This window comes from Diadema antillarum, unplaced genomic scaffold (genome assembly GCF_040938485.1).
Source record: "Diadema antillarum isolate AM-2024a unplaced genomic scaffold, OU_Dant_1.0 scf00000099, whole genome shotgun sequence".
Taxonomy (NCBI): Eukaryota; Metazoa; Echinodermata; class Echinoidea; order Diadematoida; family Diadematidae; genus Diadema; species Diadema antillarum.
This window is the reverse complement of record NW_027270988.1, coordinates 5,312,988-5,340,362: the sequence shown is the minus strand read 5'-3', so window position 1 is coordinate 5,340,362 and position 27,375 is coordinate 5,312,988. Positions and strand designations below refer to the sequence as shown.

Genomic DNA, 27,375 nt, shown 5'->3' with positions numbered 1-27,375 from the left:
CAACACAAGATTACTCATACGTTCTTTTATTATTATTGTTATTATTATTATTATTATTATTATTATTATTGTTATTATTATTATTATTATTATTATTATCATTATCATTATTATTATTATTATTATTATTATTATTATTATTATTATTATTATTATTATTATTATTATTATTATATAAGCATAATTGAATCAAGCATAATTGAATCAAGCATAATTGGGGGAATCGGGCTTTTTCATATATGGGCCCAAAACTATGGAATGGCCTACCAAAATCTCTTAGAGAAGCATCTTCCATTGATAGTTTCAAAAAGAATCTCAAGACATACATTTTTAATTTGAATTGAAAATATTGTTTATCTGTATGTATAGTATACGTATATAGGACTATTGTTTGTTGGTTTATTGTCTTATTATTTTCTGTGATACTGTTGTAACGTGACACAATATGTACTCTGTTCTATAGCGCCTTAAGTATCTTTTTTAGGTAGAAATGTGCGCTTTATAAGAGTCTCACTATTATTATTATTATTATTATTATTATTATTATTATTATTATTATTATTATCATTATTATTTGGATATGTGTTTTGGTGATCCTACTGCCGATCGCCATATTGATGCTAAGAACTCATACATGTACTTCCTTACAAACCTGCAATTCCGACGAGCTTTAGCTTTTCGTAGATGTCCATCTTTCTATGTTTGGCCTTTTTGCTTTTTTATGTACAGTATCAGCATAAATTACTATCGTTAAAACCAACACGCACGCACACACTCATACGCATATCCATATACTACAATGACACGCATTACATGGTTAAGTGCTGATGCTGCCACCAAACCTCAGATAACCTGACACATGGTACAAACACGTGATAAACTGTAATTTCTTCTCCCTTATTTCATTCTTTTATTTCATTTCTTTATCTCTCAGTCTCACGACCACTCTCTGAATAGTCTACTTTACCGCTATGACGAAATATTGTGAGTTGGCTTGACGTGATCAGCGACTACAAAAGATTGTATCAATGCTTCTGTGAAATCACAGAGATATTTATCAAGTAGATATATTTATCAAGTATGTAAGAAGAAGGTTAGATTGCACTCTTTATACCAATTTGTCATAGAAAAAACTGAGAAAACATGCAATTTAGTGTGTAGCTCTCATTGATCTAGAGATCTAGCTCTCATTGATTCCACTTTACTAACAGGGTTTGTAAAGACATGATAATATTCAACTTATTGCAGTTTAACATGTGATAACAAATAAAGAATCATTCTAATGATAATACGACCACAAAAAGGCGCGATCCATCCTTTTCCGGTCTTATTTGAAGTCATTCAATATAAAGGGGAAAAGCTTCATTTTGCATATTTCCACATATCGTTATGTCCGTACGTGTTTGCCGAATTGGCACGCTGATTTAGATTTAATCATGATGGTACGGCTGCGTAAGAATTAATCAAAAACCAGTGAAATCATAGAGGACAAAAGAGTGCGAACTCGAATGTAAAGAACATATACGATGAAGTGACATATTGATAACTTCCTACACTGTCATGCGGTAAAGAGCTATTCACAGTAAAAACCTTCGAGCTATGGGTCGTTTGCCTCAACTTCACAGATAAATGGCATGACTTCCTGGCAGTACACGTCATTCCATCCCCGGATGTTGTCGTCGTTGGCGTTGCGGCGCCAGACGTGGACGCAGTCCTCGGCCTGTTCATTGTAGTAGTTGTTGTTGGGCTCACCAGGCAGCCAGTTCTCATAGTCGTACTCTGAGTCATCTGTGTAGATCCACGGACCGTCGGCTTCGTTCTGGTGCAGACCGGTCCAGAATCCGTTGAACGGTCGCCGGTTGGCATTATCGTACTGATTGATGAATAGATAGAAGAGTGAGAAATAAGCGAGTATTCCAGGCTCACTGTATTTCATTTTATTTTCTCGATTCCAGTCTTAATGTCTATTTTATATCAAGTCCATTAACTTGGACACCATGATATGCACTGCAATAGTGAGAAAGAAGTTTATAAATGAATTTATAAAATTGATTAAAATTCAATCATTCGCTGTAGATACCAGTGTTTCCTATCCATCCACGTTATGGACGCTAGATGTGCGGGCATAGGGTTGGTTACTACCAGGGAAGTGAAAAGAGACACCTCCCTGTTGCCGTCCAGCTAACCTTGCCTCTCCTTAGAGGACGTTAATATTCTGGGAAGCAAAAGTAACTTGTAACTGTACATGTAACTTTTCACATAGAAGTTTTGGTACCGTGCTCAAATAATTTTGACCTGCCACATATGGCACTTTATGCAACAGTTCCACGCAAGATCGCGCAGTTATCGGGGATGGACAAGCAAATAAGGGTGCCCTGACGATATCGCCCTGTTTTGATAGAACTGAAGTCGTGTTGACGTCGTGACACATTTGCTCCCGGAGTTAGCTCATTGGCACATTGGTACGAATGACCCTTTTTTCTCAGTCGGTAAAAGCACTTCACTCGTTTTCAGAGCGACATAATGCATATAAGCTTTACGTAACAATTTAGGGGATTCATCAATCCCGTTCAAACAAAGAATGGACTTGTGTAGACCAGATGTCCAGAATGATTCGTCAATTAACACTAGGGAAGGCATCCATTTCATTATTTTGCATTGAATGTATCAACAATCTCTTTCTATTGATATTGCCCAATACCACTTTTGCTGTCAGGTGGATGTGCTGGCGAGCAGCGTTTGTAAAGATTACAAAAATAAGCATTATATTAGATGCTTATCCCAGTGAATTTAAACACCAACACGCCTGTCGGTACGAATGACCTTTTTTCTGCTCATTCGCAAGAGTATAGCTCTGAACTGGCTTATTGTTCCGGTCTTAGTTTCTCCGAGAAGGGTTGTGATAGGGGTTTAGGTTTAGTTTAATGTGAGGATTGGGTTGGGCTATGACTTATATTTGTGGGTAGAATTTATGTCTGGCTTATATAGTGTGCAGTTAATTCATGGGAATATCATGAATATTGTCACGGACGCCAATGTCATGGAACCTACATGAGTAGCAGTCAGTCGTCCTAAAAAGCAATCTCATAAAAATACCGAATGACTCATATTTCTCGTACTATTAGCATAGACCAATATGTGATGAGACCTTTGTGTTAAAGAGACATACTGTTTACGTTCAGGTGAAGTTTCTCCTAATTTATGTGTGGTAAATTGTGGTATTACTATAATTGCATTTTTCTGTGCCATTTTCGTGAGAAATAGGCCTATGGAAATGCATTGGAATTGAAATAGAAAAAGTGCGCTACGTATAAATAATCTTAGCTGTAAATTACTTCTGAATTCATACACGACTTTCTATGAGAAGATAAAGTGTTGACCAAGATCAATGGCCTCTTCAATGTTAAAACTATATAACCTTATAGAGGACGCCGAAATGAAGTCACGAATACAATCATGCATATTTCAACATAGTCTAACTATTTACACACTCGTATCGAAAGAGACTCTGGTAAATAGACCACAATGTCCAAGAATGAATGGAGGTTTACAACCCAGGACCTCCTACTAGATCCCAGTCCCATATTCATTACACCCCATCGTTTTGCCTCGCAGAAGCAGAAAGAGGACTCACTTGCCAGTCGGGGGTATCACCCACACTTGAATGGTAGAGCTCGTAGGCAAAGCGGTTCTCGTCCTCAGTATTGAGTGAGATCAGGTGGGCCATTCCGTTGGTCGTGAAGTGATGTTTACAGCTGGTCTCGGCCTCTGCCCAAGTCACTCTCTTCCCAAAGTAGCGGTAGCAGTTACCGTCGAACAGGTGCCATAAGACCGGGCAAGGGGGACCACAAGCACTGGTCAGGGCTGCCATGGCAACCGTCGCAAAGAGGAGGGCCAGCAAACGATTCATCTGAAGTATTGTATAGATAGTCAAAACATTTCATGTCAGACATGTTTATGATACTTTTTATAGATTGATTCCTGCAATGTGACCTAGCTCTCAATTTTCACACATATAAAAAGTTTACAAGGAAGGTTGCAACCGTTTCATTATTCGATACCCGTGGTTTATAAAATTAGATTTCTCTGTGTCCAATCCTGGCTTAATTCTACCCATGCGTTCAATTAAAAACCCTACATGCGCACTTATCACCGTCCCTTGAAGAGGAGGTTAGACAAGAAAATGAAACACACGGATTTGTGATTCCGAATAAAGAGAACACCTAAAACTATATTTCTTTAAAGTTTCTAACCGTTATCTGCTCAGATCTAGTTGAAGTGACTGCAGGTCTGCTGTGAGGAGCCGGCAGCGAGGACACAATGTTGTTTCAAGTAAGTAGAACTCGCTTCCAACGATTGACTGATATGGCTGATGTCTGCCTCTTTTATGCATAGATTGAGATTTATACCATGGAGCTAATTCCATGCCCAGACATCCAAATACTCGCAAGACCAATGCCGCATGCGCTGTAGAAGTCCTTGGAAATGACGAGGGAGTGACCTGTGATCCCTGCAGCTATAAAGGGGTACACCTGTAGTGTAGGGGTGGAATTCCACCTCCCTGGGTACACTGGCGAGCCAACATTTACCAGCGATGTCACGTCATGTTCAATTTATGTGATTTCAATCACAGATGCTCGATAGAAACTCGATGGTACATTTGAAAAGTAGGGGGTAATCTTTACCTCCCTGGTCCTGCATGGGTCGGTCAGATCATGGACGTTCCTAGCCGGAGCGCACATCGCAGCACATCGTTGCACAGGAAGCTTACGCGAAGATAACACGCCCCTTTGATAAATCTGTACAGGTGGTTAACTGGAGAGGCTGTCGGTAATGATTTCAGCAGGACCCTCTGAGAGAGCAGTACTTTGACACAGAAATGGTTTTCGCGTCACAAGACCATGATTGTATTTCGAACGCGCCCACCCCCCCCCCCCCCAAAAAAAAACAACAACAACAACAACAGCAGCAGCAACAGCAACAACAGCAACAACAACATCTGCGTTTCATCGATCATCATCAGAATCAATATTGTTTGAAACTTGTTTGAACAATAATGTCATTGATAATAACCATTGTCAAGATCTCCGAGGGGAAAGTGGGGGTAAAACGGACCCCTTGGGTAAGACGGACCTACCCCATCATCTCCGTCAGTCGCTTCGATCACTGTGCCTAGAAGGACACAGTATTAATAGGCAATTCGTCTTTGAAGGAATGTGTGAGAGCAATTTATATTCATGTCCAGCTGCGAAAATACCGTTTCTATTCAGTAGAAGCTCACAAAATGGCAGGGGACAGGTAATAGATGCCTCGATCGACGTAGCCACTCAAATCATTTTCCCTGAATATTTGCTTTCGTATGCTTTGGATTTGATATTGTCCTAAAATTTCATCCGAAGTGTGCATCAGATCCCCCCCCCCCCCCCAAATAAAAAAGGAACTGTTTAAGAGGGCGCACTCCCTCAAATTGCCGTGCTGCTATGACGACGAGGCGGACATCCATCATCCGTGAGGGTCCGCGCCCCTGAAGGGAGCCGCCCACTGACCTCTCAGTTTCATGCAGTGAGCCGTCCCCAAGAATCCTCATCCGGATATCGCTCCGGAAATTTGTTTGTTTGTTTGTTTGTTTTTTGTATATTGTTTTTTGTAATTCTTTATTCAAATTTCATTCAATTTCATATCACCGAAACAAAAACGTTCACAGAATAAAAATAAAACATTATACAAAGACAAACTGCATTATACACATTGTACGAAATAATGTCAATCTTACATTATACAAAGACAAAATACAGTACTAGTATACACAAACATTATGCAAAATAATGTCAATCATACATTGTGACTCTTTTTTTTTAAACCAAAGAAACGATATCCGTGTTTTTTTTTAACTTACATTATATTCTCGCAGAATGCCCTCCAAACAGGGACATGATAGTTTGCTCAAGGCATTATTTTTTTCTCGAAGAGAAAATTCGAGGCCATTTGCGAGAACACACACGCACACACCACACACACACACCCACACACGCCAACATGCACCCCCCCCCCCCCCCCCCCCACCCGCCCCTATGCCTTCAGCCCTCAGGTTTCAGGTTAAAATCTGACATGTAAATTGCCATTTTCCCCATTTCTTTTTTGGGGGAGGGGGTGGGAAAGGAGTGCTCGCGAGATCGATCTCGCACGCTTTTCGTACTGCTGTCCGTGTGAGAGTCTCATTAATATGTGTACGTGTGACAGTGACAGAAAAAAAGAACATTTGTGGGCCGGTGTGTGTTTATGTGCAAGGGGCAGAGACTGTGTTTGTGTGTTTGAAATTTCGACAAGACAACAAAGAAAATTTCTTTGCTTAGTGAAGGTCTAGGCCTACCTTTTTAACATGATTCAAAAAATGATAAAATTATCGCGGGGAAATATTTCGTGAAAAGATGTTCAGATAGGGCCTCAGATAGGGCCTCAGATAGGGCCTCATATTCAGATAGGGCCTCATCCACGTCAAGCTCTGCTTATGATGACGGTCCCCTGTATTGATTTCTCCTTTGTTATTAGATACAGTAAGCCTTAATATGTTATTTTGATTCATAATTATGCCACTTCAGACTGAATGTTGTTACGCAAATGATTTCTTTTTTGTATTGATTTGTATGTATCTGTATCATTTTGTTTTCATTTGCAATTGTATTCGGAGAAAGAAAATGCAGAAATAAACCAAACAAACAAACAAACAAACAAAAGTGAGACCGTTATGTTCTAATAACACAAACCGGAACATTATGGCTCATGTTGAGTTCTAATAAGTTGTTTGGTTTTGAGTTGAGTTGTTAATGTTTTAGGTTGTTTGATTGTTTGTTTGTTTGTTTGTTGTTTGTTTGCTTTATCTTTCTTTGTTTGCTTTATCTTTCTTTGTTTTTAGTCTTTATAATAGTGTTCAGCTGTTTATGTTATGGGTTGTTTCTTTTTCTTTCTTTCTTTCTTTCTTTCTTTCTTTCTTTCTGTTTAGTCTTTATAATAGTGTTCATGCTGAACGCACCCCCACGCATTCACACACGCTCACACACACACACACACGCACACACACACTCACACACACAGAGGATGGGATTCGGACGTGTTATATTCCTTCTAAAAGAAATCTGAAAAACTCCCAAGTATGAAGTGTCAAACACTAATCGACGGGATCCCCCCAGTTTCACTTGCAGTATAACATAGCTGGTCTCCCATGAAGTCCAGTTAAATTTATTCCTCTAGTTAAGTGGGACTGACCACGTACATAGGCCCGAATTCACGTAGGTGGTACAATTTTTGTCCATGCGTGCATGGGGGTGAAAAGTCACACAAATCCGAGTTATTGATGTATTTACGGGGAAATATGAAGCAGAAATATAAATCCTACAGAGATTAGTATATTTAAGTTAATGTGCCATATTACTGCCTTGATATCAGTGTAATCGACAATACAATTCGGTTATTCATAGACGATAGACCTACAGGTTGGTCTGGTTTCCTCGTGCAGTCAATGTGAAGAGATATTTCTTCACCGAGAACCCTTTGCACTTCCACGTTCAAGTCTTTCGATGAATACATCTGAATACTTGAAATGCGGTTTGTATGCATCGGCTATTACTATGTTGCGGGGTCGTCATAGGGCAGGCTTTCACGTTGTCAGGTACAGCGCTTGTTTAATGATATGAATAACCGTTGGATGTGTTGGTAAACCGGCTGTAAAATACGTTGTTTCAAATGATTATGTGTTATCGGAGACCAGTCTATTTGCTTACTTTTTGTCATTATTCAACTAAGAAAAATATCTTGCGAGAACATTATAATTCAACGCCAAGTGAATAGTACAAAATTATCCATACTCTACATCACGGTTATGCTACAACACAAGATTACTCATACGTTCTTTTATTATTATTGTTATTATTATCATTATTATTATTATTATTATCGTTATTATTATTATTATTATTATTATTATTATTATTATTATTATTATTATTATAAAGCATAATTGAATCAAGCATAATTGAATCAAGCATAATTGGGGGAATCGGGCTTTTTCATATATGGGCCCAAAACTATGGAATGGCCTACCAAAATCTCTTAGAGAAGCATCTTCCATTGATAGTTTCAGAAAGAATCTCAAGACATACATTTTTAATTTGAATTGAAAATATTGTTTATCTGTATGTATAGTATACGTATATAGGACTATTGTTTGTTGGTTTATTGTCTTATTATTTTCTGTGATACTGTTGTAACGTGACACAATATGTACTCTGTTCTATATATAGCGCCTTAAGTATCTTTTTTAGGTAGAAATGTGCGCTTTATAAGAGTCTCACTATTATTATTATTATTATTATTATTATTATTATCATTATTATTATTTGGATATGTGTTTTGGTGATCCTACTGCCGATCGCCATATTGATGCTAAGAACTCATACATGTACTTCCTTACAAACCTGCAATTCCGACGAGCTTTAGCTTTTCGTAGATGTCCATCTTTCTATGTTTGGCCTTTTTGCTTTTTTATGTACAGTATCAGCATAAATTACTATCGTTAAAACCAACACGCACGCACACACTCATACGCATATCCATATACTACAATGACACGCATTACATGGTTAAGTGCTGATGCTGCCACCAAACCTCAGATAACCTGACACATGGTACAAACACGTGATAAACTGTAATTTCTTCTCCCTTATTTCATTCTTTTATTTCATTTCTTTATCTCTCAGTCTCACGACCACTCTCTGAATAGTCTACTTTACCGCTATGACGAAATATTGTGAGTTGGCTTGACGTGATCAGCGACTACAAAAGATTGTATCAATGCTTCTGTGAAATCACAGTATATATTTATCAAGTATGTAAGAAGAAGGTTAGATTGCACTCTTTATACCAATTTGTCATAGAAAAAAACTGAGAAAACATGCAATTTAGTGTGTAGCTCTCATTGATCTAGAGATCTAGCTCTCATTGATTCCACTTTACTAACAGGGTTTGTAAAGACATGATAATATTCAACTTATTGCAGTTTAACATGTGATAACAAATAAAGAATCATTCTAATGATAATACGACCACAAAAAGGCGCGATCCATCCTTTTCCGGTCTTATTTGAAGTCATTCAATATAAAGGGGAAAAGCTTCATTTTGCATATTTCCACATATCGTTATGTCCGTACGTGTTTGCCGAATTGGCACGCTGATTTAGATTTAATCATGATGGTACGGCTGCGTAAGAATTAATCAAAAACCAGTGAAATCATAGAGGACAAAAGAGTGCGAACTCGAATGTAAAGAACATATACGATGAAGTGACATATTGATAACTTCCTACACTGTCATGCGGTAAAGAACTATTCACAGTAAAAACCTTCGAGCTATGGGTCGTTTGCCTCAACTTCACAGATAAATGGCATGACTTCCTGGCAGTACACGTCATTCCATCCCCGGATGTTGTCGTCGTTGGCGTTGCGGCGCCAGACGTGGACGCAGTCCTCGGCCTGTTCATTGTAGTAGTTGTTGTTGGGCTCACCAGGCAGCCAGTTCTCATAGTCGTACTCTGAGTCATCTGTGTAGATCCACGGACCGTCGGCTTCGTTCTGGTGCAGACCGGTCCAGAATCCGTTGAACGGTCGCCGGTTGGCATTATCGTACTGATTGATGAATAGATAGAAGAGTGAGAAATAAGCGAGTATTCCAGGCTCACTGTATTTCATTTTATTTTCTCGATTCCAGTCTTAATGTCTATTTTATATCAAGTCCATTAACTTGGACACCATGATATGCACTGCAATAGTGAGAAAGAAGTTTATAAATGAATTTATAAAATTGATTAAAATTCAATCATTCGCTGTAGATACCAGTGTTTCCTATCCATCCACGTTATGGACGCTAGATGTGCGGGCATAGGGTTGGTTACTACCAGGGAGGTGAAAAGAGACACCTCCCTGTTGCCGTCCAGCTAACCTTGCCTCTCCTTAGAGGACGTTAATATTCTGGGAAGCAGAAGTAACTTGTAACTGTACATGTAACTTTTCACATAGAAGTTTTGGTACCGTGCTCAAATAATTTTGACCTGCCACATATGGCACTTTATGCAACAGTTCCACGCAAGATCGCGCAGTTATCGGGGATGGACAAGCAAATAATGGTGCCCTGACGATATCGCCCTGTTTTGATAGAACTGAAGTCGTGTTGACGTCGTGACACATTTGCTCCCGGAGTTAGCTCATTGGCACATTGGTACGAATGACCCTTTTTTCTCAGTCGGTAAAAGCACTTCACTCGTTTTCAGAGCGACATAATGCATATAAGCTTTACGTAACAATTTAGGGGATTCATCAATCCCGTTCAAACAAAGAATGGACTTGTGTAGACCAGATGTCCAGAATGATTCGTCAATTAACACTAGGGAAGGCATCCATTTCATTATTTTGCATTGAATGTATCAACAATCTCTTTCTATTGATATTGCCCAATACCTATCCATCCACGTTATGGACGCTAGATGTGCGGGCATAGGGTTGGTTACTACCAGGGAGGTGAAAAGAGACACCTCCCTGTTGCCGTCCAGCTAACCTTGCCTCTCCTTAGAGGACGTTAATATTCTGGGAAGCAGAAGTAACTTGTAACTGTACATGTAACTTTTCACATAGAAGTTTTGGTACCGTGCTCAAATAATTTTGACCTGCCACATATGGCACTTTATGCAACAGTTCCACGCAAGATCGCGCAGTTATCGGGGATGGACAAGCAAATAATGGTGCCCTGACGATATCGCCCTGTTTTGATAGAACTGAAGTCGTGTTGACGTCGTGACACATTTGCTCCCGGAGTTAGCTCATTGGCACATTGGTACGAATGACCCTTTTTTCTCAGTCGGTAAAAGCACTTCACTCGTTTTCAGAGCGACATAATGCATATAAGCTTTACGTAACAATTTAGGGGATTCATCAATCCCGTTCAAACAAAGAATGGACTTGTGTAGACCAGATGTCCAGAATGATTCGTCAATTAACACTAGGGAAGGCATCCATTTCATTATTTTGCATTGAATGTATCAACAATCTCTTTCTATTGATATTGCCCAATACCTATCCATCCACGTTATGGACGCTAGATGTGCGGGCATAGGGTTGGTTACTACCAGGGAGGTGAAAAGAGACACCTCCCTGTTGCCGTCCAGCTAACCTTGCCTCTCCTTAGAGGACGTTAATATTCTGGGAAGCAGAAGTAACTTGTAACTGTACATGTAACTTTTCACATAGAAGTTTTGGTACCGTGCTCAAATAATTTTGACCTGCCACATATGGCACTTTATGCAACAGTTCCACGCAAGATCGCGCAGTTATCGGGGATGGACAAGCAAATAATGGTGCCCTGACGATATCGCCCTGTTTTGATAGAACTGAAGTCGTGTTGACGTCGTGACACATTTGCTCCCGGAGTTAGCTCATTGGCACATTGGTACGAATGACCCTTTTTTCTCAGTCGGTAAAAGCACTTCACTCGTTTTCAGAGCGACATAATGCATATAAGCTTTACGTAACAATTTAGGGGATTCATCAATCCCGTTCAAACAAAGAATGGACTTGTGTAGACCAGATGTCCAGAATGATTCGTCAATTAACACTAGGGAAGGCATCCATTTCATTATTTTGCATTGAATGTATCAACAATCTCTTTCTATTGATATTGCCCAATACCACTTTTGCTGTCAGGTGGATGTGCTGGCGAGCAGCGTTTGTAAAGATTACAAAAATAAGCATTATATTAGATGCTTATCCCAGTGAATTTAAACACCAACACGCCTGTCGGTACGAATGACCTTTTTTCTGCTCATTCGCAAGAGTATAGCTCTGAACTGGCTTATTGTTCCGGTCTTAGTTTCTCCGAGAAGGGTTGTGATAGGGGTTTAGGTTTAGTTTAATGTGAGGATTGGGTTGGGCTATGACTTATATTTGTGGGTAGAATTTATGTCTGGCTTATATAGTGTGCAGTTAATTCATGGGAATATCATGAATATTGTCACGGACGCCAATGTCATGGAACCTACATGAGTAGCAGTCAGTCGTCCTAAAAAGCAATCTCATAAAAATACCGAATGACTCATATTTCTCGTACTATTAGCATAGACCAATATGTGATGAGACCTTTGTGTTAAAGAGACATACTGTTTACGTTCAGGTGAAGTTTCTCCTAATTTATGTGTGGTAAATTGTGGTATTACTATAATTGCATTTTTCTGTGCCATTTTCGTGAGAAATAGGCCTATGGAAATGCATTGGAATTGAAATAGAAAAAGTGCGCTACGTATAAATAATCTTAGCTGTAAATTACTTCTGAATTCATACACGACTTTCTATGAGAAGATAAAGTGTTGACCAAGATCAATGGCCTCTTCAATGTTAAAACTATATAACCTTATAGAGGACGCCGAAATGAAGTCACGAATACAATCATGCATATTTCAACATAGTCTAACTATTTACACACTCGTATCGAAAGAGACTCTGGTAAATAGACCACAATGTCCAAGAATGAATGGAGGTTTACAACCCAGGACCTCCTACTAGATCCCAGTCCCATATTCACTACACCCCATCGTTTTGCCTCGCAGAAGCAGAAAGAGGACTCACTTGCCAGTCGGGGGTATCACCCACACTTGAATGGTAGAGCTCGTAGGCAAAGCGGTTCTCGTCCTCAGTATTGAGTGAGATCAGGTGGGCCATTCCTTGGGTCGATAAGTATTCTTTACAGCTGGCCTCAGCTTCTGCCCAATTCACTCTCTTCCCGAAGTAGCGGTAGCAGTTACCGTCGAACAGGTGCCAGAAGACCGGGCAGGACTCTGCGCTGGTCAGGGCTGCCATGGCAACCGTTACCAGGAGAATGGTGAGCAAAAGATTCATCTGGAGTATGATGCAAAAATGATGATAAGATGTCATGTGAGACATTACTACGATGTTATTCATAAATAAAAATAATGATTAGATGTTCTTGTGATAATAATCACGACAGCTCGACCTCGATGACTTCGCAAAGCGTAGTCATAAGTAACGAAGACTTTAAAGGGGAAGGCTAGTAACTGATCAGTGGGAATCAGTGGAAATGCTGGGAGATGATTGTTCCAATTCTTATATGATTCATTCAAGAGTTCATTGTATATCTATTGTTGTGTAAAAATGATTTACTTCAGAACGGTCTCATATTCAAGTAATGTGCAGATTAATGCTCTGTCACTGACCAGGGACGCTAACCTGCGTGGAAGCATTAAACTGCATATTACTTGAATATGAGACCATTCTGAAACAAATCATTTTCACACAACAATAGATATACAATGAAGTCTTGAATGAATCCCAGAAGGATTGGAACAATCATCTCCCAGCATTTCCACTGATTCCCACTGATCAGTTACTAGCCTTCCCCTTTCAACCGTTCCATTGTTCAATATCAATGTTTTAACATTTCTTTTTTCGGTGTCGAATCCCCGCTTCTGCCCTTCCGTTCATGCAGTTATATCGTAAATATACCCAACTAATTGCCTTCTCATCCTCCTCCCTTATAGGAGGATCAAACCAAGGAAACACGTCAATTTGCACTTACGAATACAGGTAAATAAGAAAACACCTATCGTATTTTCTTACTTTCTTCACCGTTGTTTGCACGGAGCTAGCTGTAGTGGCTGGACACCGCTGAGGTATAGGCTGTGAGGAGCTATTGCAGAGAAGAGACACGGTGTTCTGTCAAATTGCAGAAGCTTCCAAAGACTGACCGATATATTGTACCTGCCTCTTATTTATGGACACATTACGACCAGACTCCACATTCGCGTGCCCAAAAGAGGGCCCAGCAGAATTCATTGAAAATGAAGAAGTAAAACCCGGATGCAAAGGGCAAGCCAGCTTCCATTCGGCGCAAAACGTGTCACGCCATGTTTGATGTTGGTCAAAAAGCTGCACTCCAAAAGTTTACTGTGCTTTTTAAAGTGCTTCTAATCATTAAAAGGAGACCTCCAGATGATTATTAGACTTGTTTGAACATCTATTAGTTGGTAATTATAACCAGTTCAAATATATTCGTACAAACGATCAAATCACACTGAATAAAGATGATGACAGAGCAGTTGCCATAAGAATGCATGATTTGGCGTTCAGAACTGACTGAGAAAGCATGCATAAATTCTTCACAGGTGAACACGTGAAGTAGGTGGTATATGAATGAGGCCTACATCGATACCTACTGAAATATGTGAGCCACCTAGACCCCTCCCCCCCCCCCCCCCCTACCAATTTTGTGCAACTGGTTCCCTGAGCGAAAATACAGGGCCCTTTGGGAGTACAGTGGTAAAACTACGCAAGAAAGAGGGGAAAAACAGATGCGGTGTGTATGCAAGACCAACTGCCATGAATAATGAACAATGTGTAATCTTTTTTTTTTTTTTTTGGTAGAACTTGTTCATATATTGACAGAATGTAAAGATTTCCGTAACTTTAGTACAAATCAACATTAGGAAACATCCTGCATCGTGTAAAATTGCTTTCTTGAGTTATTGGCTTTGATTATCAAAATGAATCTTCTGTTTATTTTTTTATTGTTTTAGAGAATCATGTTCTTTACTTCAGTCCCATGTTTCAAGAGTTATTTCATTCATGACTGTGATTGACATCACAATTGCTGAGTATTTTTTTTATATTAAAGATATTTTATTATTCATTTTTATGTCCTCTGGTAAATGAGTGATAAAGTTACTAAATAACATATAAATGGTTTTATTTATATTGAGAGACAACTTGTTTGGTTGAATCCACATCTGAACTGACTGACTCAACGTGAAAATAACATGCAAACAGAAGGAAAGACAAAACGTTAGATGAATTTTGAAATTATTAAAAAATGGACAAAAGCGGCTCAAACAGAGATCTTTGAGGTCACGTTATCCTGCAAGATAATGTTTTCAAACTAGGACAAAAGCCATTCATACTAACAAATAGTTGTTAAGATAGCTCCTGAACCAGTCCAAGGCCTTTCCCAACAGTTTATATCCTGATCGATAGTGTAGAAGGCCTTTTAGACAGGTCCAGGAATAATACCAAATGTATGTGATAAATCGTCAATAGTTTGGGCTACTTTATCGATATAAGCAAGCAGCGATAAATTGCATTTGATTAGAAACTATAATTGATCACACGAAAATATTTCAAATTTTCGAGAATCTTGGAAATACTAGAGAAAACAAAGAGGACAGCCGAAAATATGGTGTTTAGGTGAGCTGTGTGATAATGTGTCCTTTGGATCATGGGAATAAGATGGGTTGACCATCAAAGCTTGACGTTGATTTGAAGCAAAAAAAAGTCGAGCTTAGGTTAATTTTTGTTTCTGTTCAAAGAGGCGCAAATCATATTTAATTCAAAAATGTACTGATATGCGGATATTATCACCATACATTGTTAAGAAATCACAATCGCATGTATAACCATTATCCTTTCCCATATTATGACAATATTACCAAGTTTAAACAAACTGCCAAACAGAAGAAGTTTTCTATCTCTTGCTCCTGGAAAAAAAAAAGAAAATAAAGCTTTTCGAACCAAATGGCTTTAAATAGCCACACAATGGAATCTGTCGGGGAGTGGTGGATTCTAAAAAATGGAAAGTGCCCACTGGAACAGACTTAGTTCCTCGTAATTGATATACGGATGAGTTCCATTAAATTGCATTATACCTGAACATGACATATGCTCTCATTTCTTTCATATTTATCTGTACTGTAACTTTGTTAGTCGCTGACTTCAGAGTGCAGTCACGAGACACTATTTCTAAAATCCATATTTTGCCTTTTCACATACTAATCATCGAGTGGATTTCGATCTAGCCTTCAATTTCCCTCAAAACCCACACCCATCCCCAGTGTGACATGAAGTAAAGTAAAACCGCATATTGCATGTTACAAGCCAGGAGGATGAAATTAATAATTTGCGTGGATATATTAACAGGAATTTTTGAGGTGTCTTCCCGTTTACTTTGTCCTTTGCATACACTGATCAATGGAATTTTTTTCCAACTCATACTGGGTTTTCAACTGTAGATTTTCAACTTTTTTTTTCGTTCATTTTACCCAAGATTTCCAACAATAATGAAGGTGCTGGAGAAAGCTGTTCACACTCAGTTGCATGATTATCTGGCTGACCTCGACCTGTCAACACCACAGCAATAAGGCTTTAGGAAAGGGTACTCAACAAATACAGTTTTAATTTATGTCAGTGATTATGTATTCAGGAATATGGACAGCGGGAAATTGACAGGTTTGGTATTCCTCGACATAAGGAAAGCTTTCGACTCCGTGGATCATGGCCTGTTATTACATAAACTACGTACATAATATGGTATAGGTGATAACGCACTATCATGATTCAAATCATATTTGATAGGTCGGAAACAAAGTACAATGATCCAACAAGGGAAAAAAAATCTGATACACTGGCTCTCAAATCAGGAGTACAGCAGGGTTCTATTTTAGGACCCCTGCTCTTCACGCTTTTTGTTAACGACCTACCCTCTGTTGTTAAACACAGCAAAATCGTTCTGTATGCAGATGACACTGCCGTTATGTATAGCGCTTCAAGTTCCAAAGAATTAGAGACTGTATTGAATGATGATTTAAGGCGAGTAGAGACGTGGTTGAACTCAAATCGTTTAACACTCAACACTGAAAAAAAAACAAAGTTTTTGTTAGTCGGCACCCCACAGAGAGTAAATGATATCAGGGAAGACATTGATATTCAGATTGAAAGTGTGTCGATAGAACATGTGAAGATAGTCAAATATTTTGGTGTTTGGTTGGATCAACACTTGACCTGGAATGAACATGTTGCCCAGGTATCTGCAAAAATTGCTTCCAGGCTAGCTTTGCTCCGTAGAGTAAGAAAGTATTTGACTGTAGAGAGCGCTAAGCTATTAGCAAATGCTCTGATATTACCTTACTATGATTACTGCTCAAGTGTGTGGACAAACTCAAGTCAAAGAATACAGGATATTCTTATCAAGCAACACAAACAAACAGTAAGAATAGTCTTGCAGACAAACACTCGCACCCCAACGAATGAAATGTTCACACGTCTAAAATGGATAGATATGGAGAAGAGATGGAAATTTCAGAAAGGAAAACTTATGTTTTACATTCTGAATGATTCTGCCCCTGTATATCGGCAGAGTATGTTTTCAGCTGCCATGAGAGTACATCGATACAGTACGAGAAATGCTCAAAGTAGAGGTTTAGTTGTACCCAAAGTAAAAACTGAAAGTGGCAGAAAGGCATTTTCTATTGATGGTGCAATACTTTGGAATAGTTTTCCAAGTGAAGTGAGAAATGCTCAAACAAAGCAAACATTTTGTACTCAGTTTCTGAAAAGTCGGCAATATTAAGATGCTGTATTGGTGATTATCATATACATGATTACATTTGATGATTTGGTATATGTTTTTTTTTTTTCACAAGCAATATTGTCTTGGTAATGGTATACTTCTTTATTTGAAGATCATGCAAATAAATGATTTTTTTTCTCTGAGCTCACATATTTTTTGAGCGTTAGACTTGAAGATATATACACACATTTGATTCCTATGGTATGTACAAGTGTGTAGGAATGCAGACCCACCTTTTGTAGTTGTCGGAGAGTATGTGCGGTGGTGACAGCTTTTGTTTTTCTTTTCTTTTCTTTTCTTTTCTTTTTTTTTTCTTTCTCTGTTTTGAAGGTCATTCAAATTGCCAGTGGATGAGATAGGCTTTCTGGTTAACAGTTGTACAATGTGTTGCCATGGTAACAGTATATTTTAAATGAAAAATTATATTAAAAATCATGCATTTTGTTAACTGATCATATGAGTTTTGAGTATTTGGTTTGAAATTTGGCATATGTGATTATTATATGATTTAGATGTTTACAATTTTTGTTATTTATAGTTGAAAAGTGTGTTGCCATGTTAACAACATCATTTGAATGAAAATTATAGAATAATACTGCTTTTTTTTCTTTCTTTTTTTAGTTTTTTAGTACCGGTATTTGATTTGAAATTTGGGATATGATATGATCCATGATATCATAGCTGTATAGAATTCATTTTTTTTTCATGTTATACATTGTGTTACCATGGCAACAGCGTTTTCACTGACAAACACAGAAATTATCGATATGTTTCTTTTCTCAGATATTGAGCATTCGACAAGAGATATGATATACTGGCAATATACTGCTGTATATGTGAATGCCAGTGGGCAGTGCATTCTTATTTAATGTTGAGTGATATATTGTTACGTTAATAATTTTGTTATCAGTAATAATCGGTTGCTGGTTTGAGTTCATTTCTTTCCGCTTTGGGTGGGGGTGTTTATCACTTTCAGTGACTGTTTTAATTTTTGATGAAATTTATGGTTAATTGTTTGGTTATGATAGATACGTAGGCCCACCATGTTATTATTGCTTGTTTGACTAGTAAGCGTGTAATTGTCAGTGAATAGTTATTGTGTGACTGTATGTAGGGGACTCGGTGGAAGAATTGTACCTGTCCACTTACAGTGTGTTATATTTGATGCATATGTCTCTGTTTTGTCAACTGTAATGTTTGTTTGTGCAGGGCCCCCAGTAAGAACAGTACCTGCCTACTGATGGGGCTACCCTGTTGAAAAAAAGACTGAATAAATAAATAAATAAATAAATAAATAAGATTTGCTGAGACCAGCAAGCCTACTCGACTCTTGCCAACATAACATACAATGCATACAAAGTGTATAAGCTGTCAGGCTCGTTCCTATATAGTAATTATCTTCAAGGGTAAAAGTGTTTGTGTTTTGTTACTATAGGCATATCTGTCTTACAGAAGCGCTGACGAAACATGTTCATTCAATAAAACGAATGAAGGTCAAAAGAGAGGTGGACTCTGCAATAAAGCAAGTAACTGTGTGTATACAAAGACTAGCAACTTCTAAAATGAACAAAGATATGTTTTCGACTCATTCAGCGGTGAATAAGATGTCTTAATTATAACCAGAGCTCGGAGATGACGTTTACGATCATGTTGGCCATTGTCCAATAACCTGGTAATTATGCTGTCCAATTATTTACAAATGAAGACCCACTCTTTGAATTTCGCATTAAAACGCAATCCAACTTTATAATAATATATCCTGTTATTAAAATTGTCTTCATTCAATTCAAATCAATTCAAGTCAAGTCATTTGTTATCATGCACTGATGCATAAAAATCTTTTCAACAGTCTCCATTTCAAAATTCCACATGTAAAGGAAAATAAATATTTAATAACTGAAAGACAAGTAACATAACACTAAACAAAGCACATCAAATACGCATATTCTAATAATCAAAATATTGCACCTGGTCCCTGCCCATGTACATATGTCTTGTTCCAAGAAATTCTGGTCTCAGCAACTTATCTCAGTAAACACAGCTAATGAAACTCAGTTAATAAAAACAAAGAGCACGCATGGCTTGGGACCCCACCCACCCATCATCTCTTTTTTTTATCTCTTTGTTCAGTTATAGGCACCTTTCAATTGATTTATTAGTTCATGTTGCTTTTTTCCAATAGCCTTACATAGAAAAATAGATTCAACTTTGCACTTTTATACATGTCACGCTTAGAACACCTTTGCGGATGCAACCTTGCACCTTTTAGACCAGAAAGGTGCAAAGAAAGATAGATAATGTGGAAGGTGAAAAAGTATCCCTTCCACCTAGATAGTATCTCTACTGAATCACTTGTCATTATTACTTTTTTGAAGACTTGAAGATCCTGCACAATATCTTAATCGCGAGCATTATTGTTCTGAATGAATGCAACGTACTCTAGACTGGTATCAATCCATTCTCAATAATGAAATATTATTCATAATCTGCACACACTGAATTTTCAAATATATGTATCTGTTCACTGATCCCTAGAGGAATAAAGACTATGTAAGAAATGTAATTTGTGTGAAAACTTATTGAATGAAATGAAATGATATAATTTCCCGGCTTTTTCATGGATTTTTTGCTGTGAATCTGAACACACCAAAATAATGCATGTCCACATTCTTATTTTCTCTCAACTATTTTTTCATTGCTACGTCAATTATTGCTGATTAAGTTTATCGTTCAGAAGTCTCTACTGACAAATCGTTACCCCCCCCCCCCCCCCCCTTCCACCGCCACCACCCTTTCACTTCACAAGCTTTAGGTTACGAAACCAGTCCAGGTTGTATTCGTCAAATACTCGCGTCATCATTTACATCTTTTTCTTTGATATAAACCGATTTGAAATATAAACCAGCAGAGTGTTTGTTGTCTTAAATGAGCCAAAATATATATTCTAAATCAGGTACTTCAACAGTATTTTATTACAATGTTACACCCACTCGTCGTATACAGGTGTATCCATTTCATCCCATGGTTTGGATGAGCACATCGTTCAGATGTTAATAGCACCTTCAGAGTTTCGACTTTGTACAAATCAAGAGCAGAACACATAAAAATAGAGTTTCTGGAGCCCTCCACCATTCAAGGTTGTTTCATCGCGGTGACAATCATACTAGTCGGAGAGCCACCATTCATTTCATGCTGCGAGATCATAACATTGAAAAGAGGTAAGAGATGCTTTGATCATTTCAAAAGATTGTTGGTATTTTGAATCATCATTCATTTTTTTGTACATAAAGGAACGAACATACGAGATAGATATGGCTGGCTTTATATACAACATTGACGGTTCTTGTTGCTAATTATGTCCTATACATTTTGACGAAATTTAGATGAAACAAAAATTGTAATTCCGGCCACAGCAGAAGAAGAAAAGTCTGTAGATGGAGACTGAAGGCCGTGTACTTACATTCAATCTCCTGGTTATTCACTAAAAATTTCACTTCATAAAATAATTATTAATAGTTTTTTTTTAGTTATGCTCCATGCATCATCATGACAATTGTAGACATATTCATTTTATGCTGTTTGTTTCGATTGACTAATGCTCGAATCATTTTCAGATGCGTATCATCATCATCGTTACCCTCGCCATGGTCTCCATGGCAACTACAAGTCTTGCTCACTGTCAGCAGAGATGCCCGCAGTTCTGGCATCTCTTTCAAGGCCACTGCTATCGTTACTTCGGTGAGAGAGTCTCTTGGTCCTCGGCTGAGGCCGAGTGCAACAAATACTTAACGAATAGAGGCTGTATGGCTCGGCTGATATCCATCCATAGCGAAGAAGAGAACAACTTCGCCTACGAATTGTTCCGCTCCAGCGCCGGAGACACACCGGACTGGAGGGTGAGAGAGTTTGACCCCGTGTCGAGTCGACTGAAAAGTGCTTTTGATGCGATCTATCTGCTTCTATAAGTCTTTTCCTTCAAATCTTCCTGCAAAACTCTTCTCGACAAAAGAGATTTTACTACATGTTGAAGTTGACTTTGAAGAAATAAATAAAATTAAACAATAGAACGGTGAGTTTATGTAAATTGCGTAATACCATGAGAGCTCTGAAAATCTGCAATTCTCTGTCCTTTCCTGAAACGCTAATGTCGATGATAATGATTACAATATCCAGATAACAAGGCATTGATGTCATTACCTTACAACACTTACAATTTGCTTTGATTTAACTCAATTCAAAGTTCTTACATTATTTGAGCAGAATATAGAAGAGAGTACATCACATTTTCTATCTGATGAATGAAAAGAAAGTCCTTCGCTTGAAGGTCATTAGTCTCTCTTTCTCTCCCTTGCAATCATTCACAAAGAAAAAAGATTCCAGAGCTGTAAAAAGATAACATCATTGCGTCATTGTTGCATGTCTTTGAGTGTGACGCTTGTATCTATTTAGTGAAAGTTTATACAAAGTTGAATTCCACAACCTCAATTTTGGTCCACTTTGTATCTAGACTTCGTGCTTTTCAAGCTGTCCAAATGGCTTTAACAATGTTTACGTAGCATCAATTTAGTCCAATAAAATTATTGGTTTTGACTTCGAATTTTGCTTTCATTATTACACTCTTTTTTATGATCATCATTCCTCTTTATGGCCATTTTTCTCATTTTGCATCATACTTCATTATAATTGTCGCTGTTTGTATGATATATCAGGTAACGTTTTATGCGCGGTTGTGTATTTCTCAATCAGTATTACTATTTTACTGGAGTTTCCTTGGAAGGTTTAGTGTACCACTTACAGTGTAGAATGTTCAGCAAAGTTAGTCTGATTTTTCATAGCTACGTCATTTGACATACGTGCAAGTATGGTGCAACGATGTAACTGTGGCTTGGACAGCATATAGGTGATTCAGATTTGTGTGAAGCTTTTCTAGTAAGCTATAAATAAAGATATAACTATCACAGGCTTTTATTTGATTAATCCTTGAATCAATTTTGACAGTTAAACAGACGAAATCCATCGGCGGTGTATGGATTTTGGACTGGCGCTCACCAGCAGGTCAGTGATGGACCGTGGGTACACACAGACGGGACGGCATTCGATTACATCAACTGGATGAGCGGGGAGCCAAACGACAACTACTACGACCTCCACGACGAAGACTGCGTCATGGTGTGGCGTCGATACGACATGGACGATGACCTGCGGCAAATGAACGATGAATACTGCGACGACAACGTGTCGTTCATTTGCAAAATGAAGGCAAACAATTAGAATGCGCGAACAGGGAGAATTTGACGGATGCGCGGTTATGACAAGTAAAATTAATTATTTCCGACACTTGTTGGTTGTTTAGGATCATATCTATTGCGATAAAAAAAAAACAAGGTTAAGTTCTTCTCACTGTCCTATCTGATGCACTCATTTATTATACATTTTGTAGGGAATTGATGAGAATGTTTAAATAGGTTAGCATTTAGTCATTATTTGAACAGGAATATGTGATACCTTTCATTCTCATCACTATCTATTTGCAAGTTGTTGTTGTTGTTGTTGTTGTGTACAACGTCGGTATTTATCATGACATAGAAATTATCACTTTCTTGTAGGACCATGTGTTAATAAAATGTAGAGATGCCCTGTGTGTCAAGGTGATGACAGCGACTCTGCAATGGATAGGCAGCCAACTTGGTCATCCGACTTAAACGGAAAATTCTTCGGTGGTATTTAGTGCGTTTAGTGTGTTCTCATCATGATCAGAGTAGTTTTAGCACTCACTAAACCGTAAGGTATATGAAATTTCCTGCATAAATTTATCGTTTTTATGTAAAGAGTCGATTCGATTGCTTGAAGAGTATAGCTAGCAAACTCACAGCACACACACACACACACACACACACACACACTTTCTCTGTCTCTGTTAATGAAGGATACCATCCATTTGTATGTATAGAACCCCCTATTACCGCATGTAGCAATCTGTTCATAATGATCTGGGTTTTTTCCGTCGGCAATGATGGGCATGGATACTTGATTTTTATCATTGTTCAATTATCATTCATTTAGCTTCATCAATCGTCATTACTATATCATAACACGAAGTGTGTTAATTATGATACCTTACTTTCTCAAATTGTTAATTTACGAGTATAGATTGTATAAAAGATGTTGGGTGGGGCACCTAACTACCACGTGGCAAACGTACTAAAGTCGTGTAGGCCTACACTGGGGATTTTGCTGTATACCTGCATAACTTACTCTTCAAGTTTATCTGTCGCCACCGATCAAGTTTGAAGAACAGTGAAGTGTTAGGTCTGGGGCGTTGAAGTGCGATGCTCTCTGCGATCAGTGAAAAATCTTCCTAAGGACTATTTCCACGGTTGTATCGGTTACATCTGTCCTTATTCAAAGTGTTATGTAGCCTTGATACAAATTTTAACTGTGTATAAAAATATATTTTTGTCACGTTTGATATCTGTTGAAGTTCATCAGAAACTGTTTATGTTGATGTCCTTGACTGAAAACCGAGACGGGAGCCAACTAAGGGTATTAGAGGTCATTGTTTGTTCATATCAAATATCTAGGTGTCATAGCGGAAGAGAAATAGCGTGGCAAAAATTAACCATATCGATTGAAAAAAAAAAAAGTGAGAGGGGGAGAGAATACCTGTCAGTCTCAAACAATGTCAATCAGGGCAGCAAACAGCAACACGTGACACGAGCATCATTAATTGCCCCATCCTACTGATTTTCAGAGTTTGCATATTTTACGGGACAAATTCTGCACATTGTGAGATATGAAAGTGACAAGATGGGTCAACTCAAGCTGTATAAACCATTGAAATGAAGATTGAAACTACACATTTATGATATGGGTGTGAACCGATCATGCGAAAGTCCTGATGTTTGTAATTCCATTTGCATTCAACTCACTATTTTTTTCCGCATGTCTTCTTTATCTCTCTCTCTCTCTCTTTCTCGTACATTTTTTTGTTAAAAAGGTAGGTCTAAAAACATACTACTATACTGCACGATCATAAAAGTTTACAATGTACGGCAAGATGACTAATATACCAGGCATTCGGTTTGCGCGTGTGCTTGTTTTAACCTGAAAGGTAATGTATACATGCGACTTCATTTTTGGTGTTTTTTATAGTTGGTGATAAATTTCGGAAATGTTTGTGAGGTTAATCTCTCCTGGTGCACTGCGAATATACTAATAAATTGTTAAACATGTCAAGGACAAAACACACACACACGAACACACACACACACACACACACACACACACACACACACACACACAAGAATAACAAATACATTGTAGATCATTAAAAAAAAGTAAATGGGTTATTTTCTCCCGAGTATGTGATTTTAGTGAATGCAGAAAAATAATGATGATAATAATATCTTAATAGAATACGCATCCCCTCAATTCGTTGCTAAGAAACCATAATGTCCAGAGGCCGTTATCCAAGTCAAGCGATTTACAGCTTATATATAACGGTCTCCTCCAACTGTACATCTTATACCATGAAAATTTGTGCGTATACAATTCGCATGATTATAGATTTCTTACGAGTATACTGTTTTCTATATTTTCATGTGAAAATGTTTGACTTTGTCGTACTGATTTCTTTCATGCAAATGGAGAAATAAAACAAACTGAAATTAAACTGAAACAATGTTAATTGTTATGTTATTTGGCTTGCTGTGAAAGGCAATTGCTCTTCCATTACGCTATAGGAGAAATTATAGTATGTGGAATTCTTCATTACATTTCACTCCTGCATAGACATCACAAACAGTGATAGATTTCTCATCTACCGACAACAGCCCATTAGCCTTTAAAAATATGTACATACTGTTTTCGCAACATTTTTGAACGTCTTCACTGGTGTGTTCTAATTAGCATGCTTTAGATCCATATTTGGGTATAATACATTATAATTCCTTTAATGAGAGGCCCATGCCTATATCCACCATCAAACTGCTTCATAAAACACATAGTAGACAACGTGTATAGCAATAATCATGGCTACCTGAGATGTGGAACAGGAAAAAATCCCCAAAGACTACATTAACGTATCAAACTTGTATTTTTTTTCTTGATGCAATTGGCCCGTGTGTATGCTACATAAGGTGAAGATGCAAGTAAAATAACATTTGAATGGTTTATCGTTGTAGATTTTGTTGCATTGTTAAAGGGATGGTATAAATTCGTCGAGATGAAGATTCAGCTTTTAACTTTTTGCGAGATACAGCTAGAAAGAACGTTATGAAATGTAAAAGAGCATATGGTTCTATGAAGAATTCAAAGTCTATTTGATGAAAATCAGTTTTGAAATGGTTGAGATATCCAAAAACAAAGTATAACAGAGCGATACTAATAAAAGGTGAGTCCCACCTTCTATTAGTATCACTTTGTTTTGGATATCTCAGTCATTTCAAAACCAATTTTCATTGAATAAACTTTGAATTTCTCTTAAAATTATATGCTTTTCATATTCTATGTTAAGTTTCTCATTTTCTAAAATGAAAATAAAAAATCATCATCAAAAACGTTTGAAACATGAGTGGCCCTATCTCACCCAATATTATTCCATCCCTTCAGCCCTTGAAGTATATAGTAATAATATGAATCTAGTGAAAATTCATAGTTCGTGTTATTTCCTCCAAACAACAAGATGCAATAAGTGTATTTTGACTAGGATAAGAATTCACATAATCAGGCTTACATTTTTGAATTCATAATCTCTGATATTGCAGACTGAATGCAAGCTTCCTATTCTACCTCGGTTGTGATAAAGCAGACATGAATATCAGTGGTAAGGGAGAGTTTGGGCTTCTGAGACTCTTTCAAAGAGGTAAGCATTCTCTCTACCAGGGCCCCATTGGTCACATCCATCTTGACTAAGCATGCAGCTACTCTATTGAAAAAAAAACAACAACACACGGACAGCAATCAGATATTTTGCTTTCTGTTGTTTTGTTTGTTTGTTTGTTGTTGTTGTTTTTGTTGTTGTTGTTGTTGTTGTTGCGGGTTTGTTACTATCGTTGTTGAACCTTAATCAAACTGTTTCTGTCAACAATAAGAACAAATCCAAGATTGCATTAGGTAACGGGGTACGATGCTGCGCACTGCAAGGTATACATTATGCCAAGTTGGACAGTTTCAAGAAATTAATTTGTGAACAATTTCAAATCACAGTTGATCATATCTGAATGTGATTACATTGTGAACGCGTACCGGTAGTACATCTTCTGAATTTCCCTGAGTTATCAAGTTTTCAGTCGGCTTTGAGCTGATTAGAGGGTTGAAACTTAATTCTCTACACGATATTTACTTCCACCAATTACAAGGTTTAATAACTCTCCCTCCGCTGACTCCCGTGAGGGCTATTATAGCGTTCACTTGAACTCTATCATGGCCGTGCACAGTGCATGGTACCTGCCTAACACACCTGGGTCAAGAGACCAAGGACAGGATTCGTGTTCAGGTCAATCTTATTATTCTTTCCTGCTAAATGTGTAAGGATGAAACCAAAAATGTTCACAGAAAGCCATCACGTCGTAACTCGGCATTCTCTCGATCAGTGGTGCTTGTACGAAAGCAGACGTAGAGGGCGTGAAACGGTCGAAGACAACTTGCAACTTGCAGTCTTTCTGCATTGTGATTATTGGCATGCTGTCAGCTATGACCGTCAAGTATCATAACAATACACACATGTCTCATTGATAATATGAAATGAAATGAAATAAAATGGAATGAAATGAACTACAGTCTATTTACCAAACAATGACATCATAAAAATAGTCAAAATAGTCCAAATAGTTAATCGTTAACGAACATTGTTGGTATAACAAAGGGAGAAGCAGTCATTCCACATTGAACTAATGAGAATAAGATGTCGTTTCTACCTCAAATAAT

General features: G+C 37.9%; 3 protein-coding genes across 3 annotated transcripts; 1 reads left to right on the top strand and 2 right to left on the bottom strand.

Moving 5' to 3' along the window:
* Positions 1 to 1,597: 1,597 nt before the first annotated feature.
* LOC139718813 (C-type lectin domain family 19 member A-like) lies at positions 1,598 to 4,359 on the bottom strand. Its single transcript, XM_071630278.1, has 3 exons — positions 4,254 to 4,359; positions 3,640 to 3,910; positions 1,598 to 1,845 (listed from the first exon to the last, which is right to left on the bottom strand). Exons 2-3 carry the CDS (start codon positions 3,908 to 3,910, stop codon positions 1,598 to 1,600), a joined length of 519 nt encoding a protein of 172 aa, XP_071486379.1. The 5' UTR covers positions 4,254 to 4,359.
* A 5,042-nt stretch (positions 4,360 to 9,401) lies between these two features.
* LOC139718812 (C-type lectin domain family 19 member A-like) lies at positions 9,402 to 14,654 on the bottom strand. The gene is made up of 4 exons (XM_071630277.1): positions 14,644 to 14,654; positions 13,671 to 13,740; positions 12,663 to 12,932; positions 9,402 to 9,677 (listed from the first exon to the last, which is right to left on the bottom strand). Exons 1-4 carry the CDS (start codon positions 14,652 to 14,654, stop codon positions 9,402 to 9,404), a joined length of 627 nt encoding a protein of 208 aa, XP_071486378.1.
* A 6,412-nt stretch (positions 14,655 to 21,066) lies between these two features.
* LOC139718724 (C-type lectin domain family 19 member A-like) lies at positions 21,067 to 25,100 on the top strand. Its single transcript, XM_071630186.1, has 2 exons — positions 21,067 to 21,344; positions 22,447 to 25,100. The coding sequence occupies exons 1-2, from the start codon at positions 21,093 to 21,095 to the stop codon at positions 22,717 to 22,719; spliced, it is 525 nt and encodes a 174-aa protein (XP_071486287.1). The 5' UTR covers positions 21,067 to 21,092; the 3' UTR covers positions 22,720 to 25,100.
* Positions 25,101 to 27,375: the final 2,275 nt, after the last annotated feature.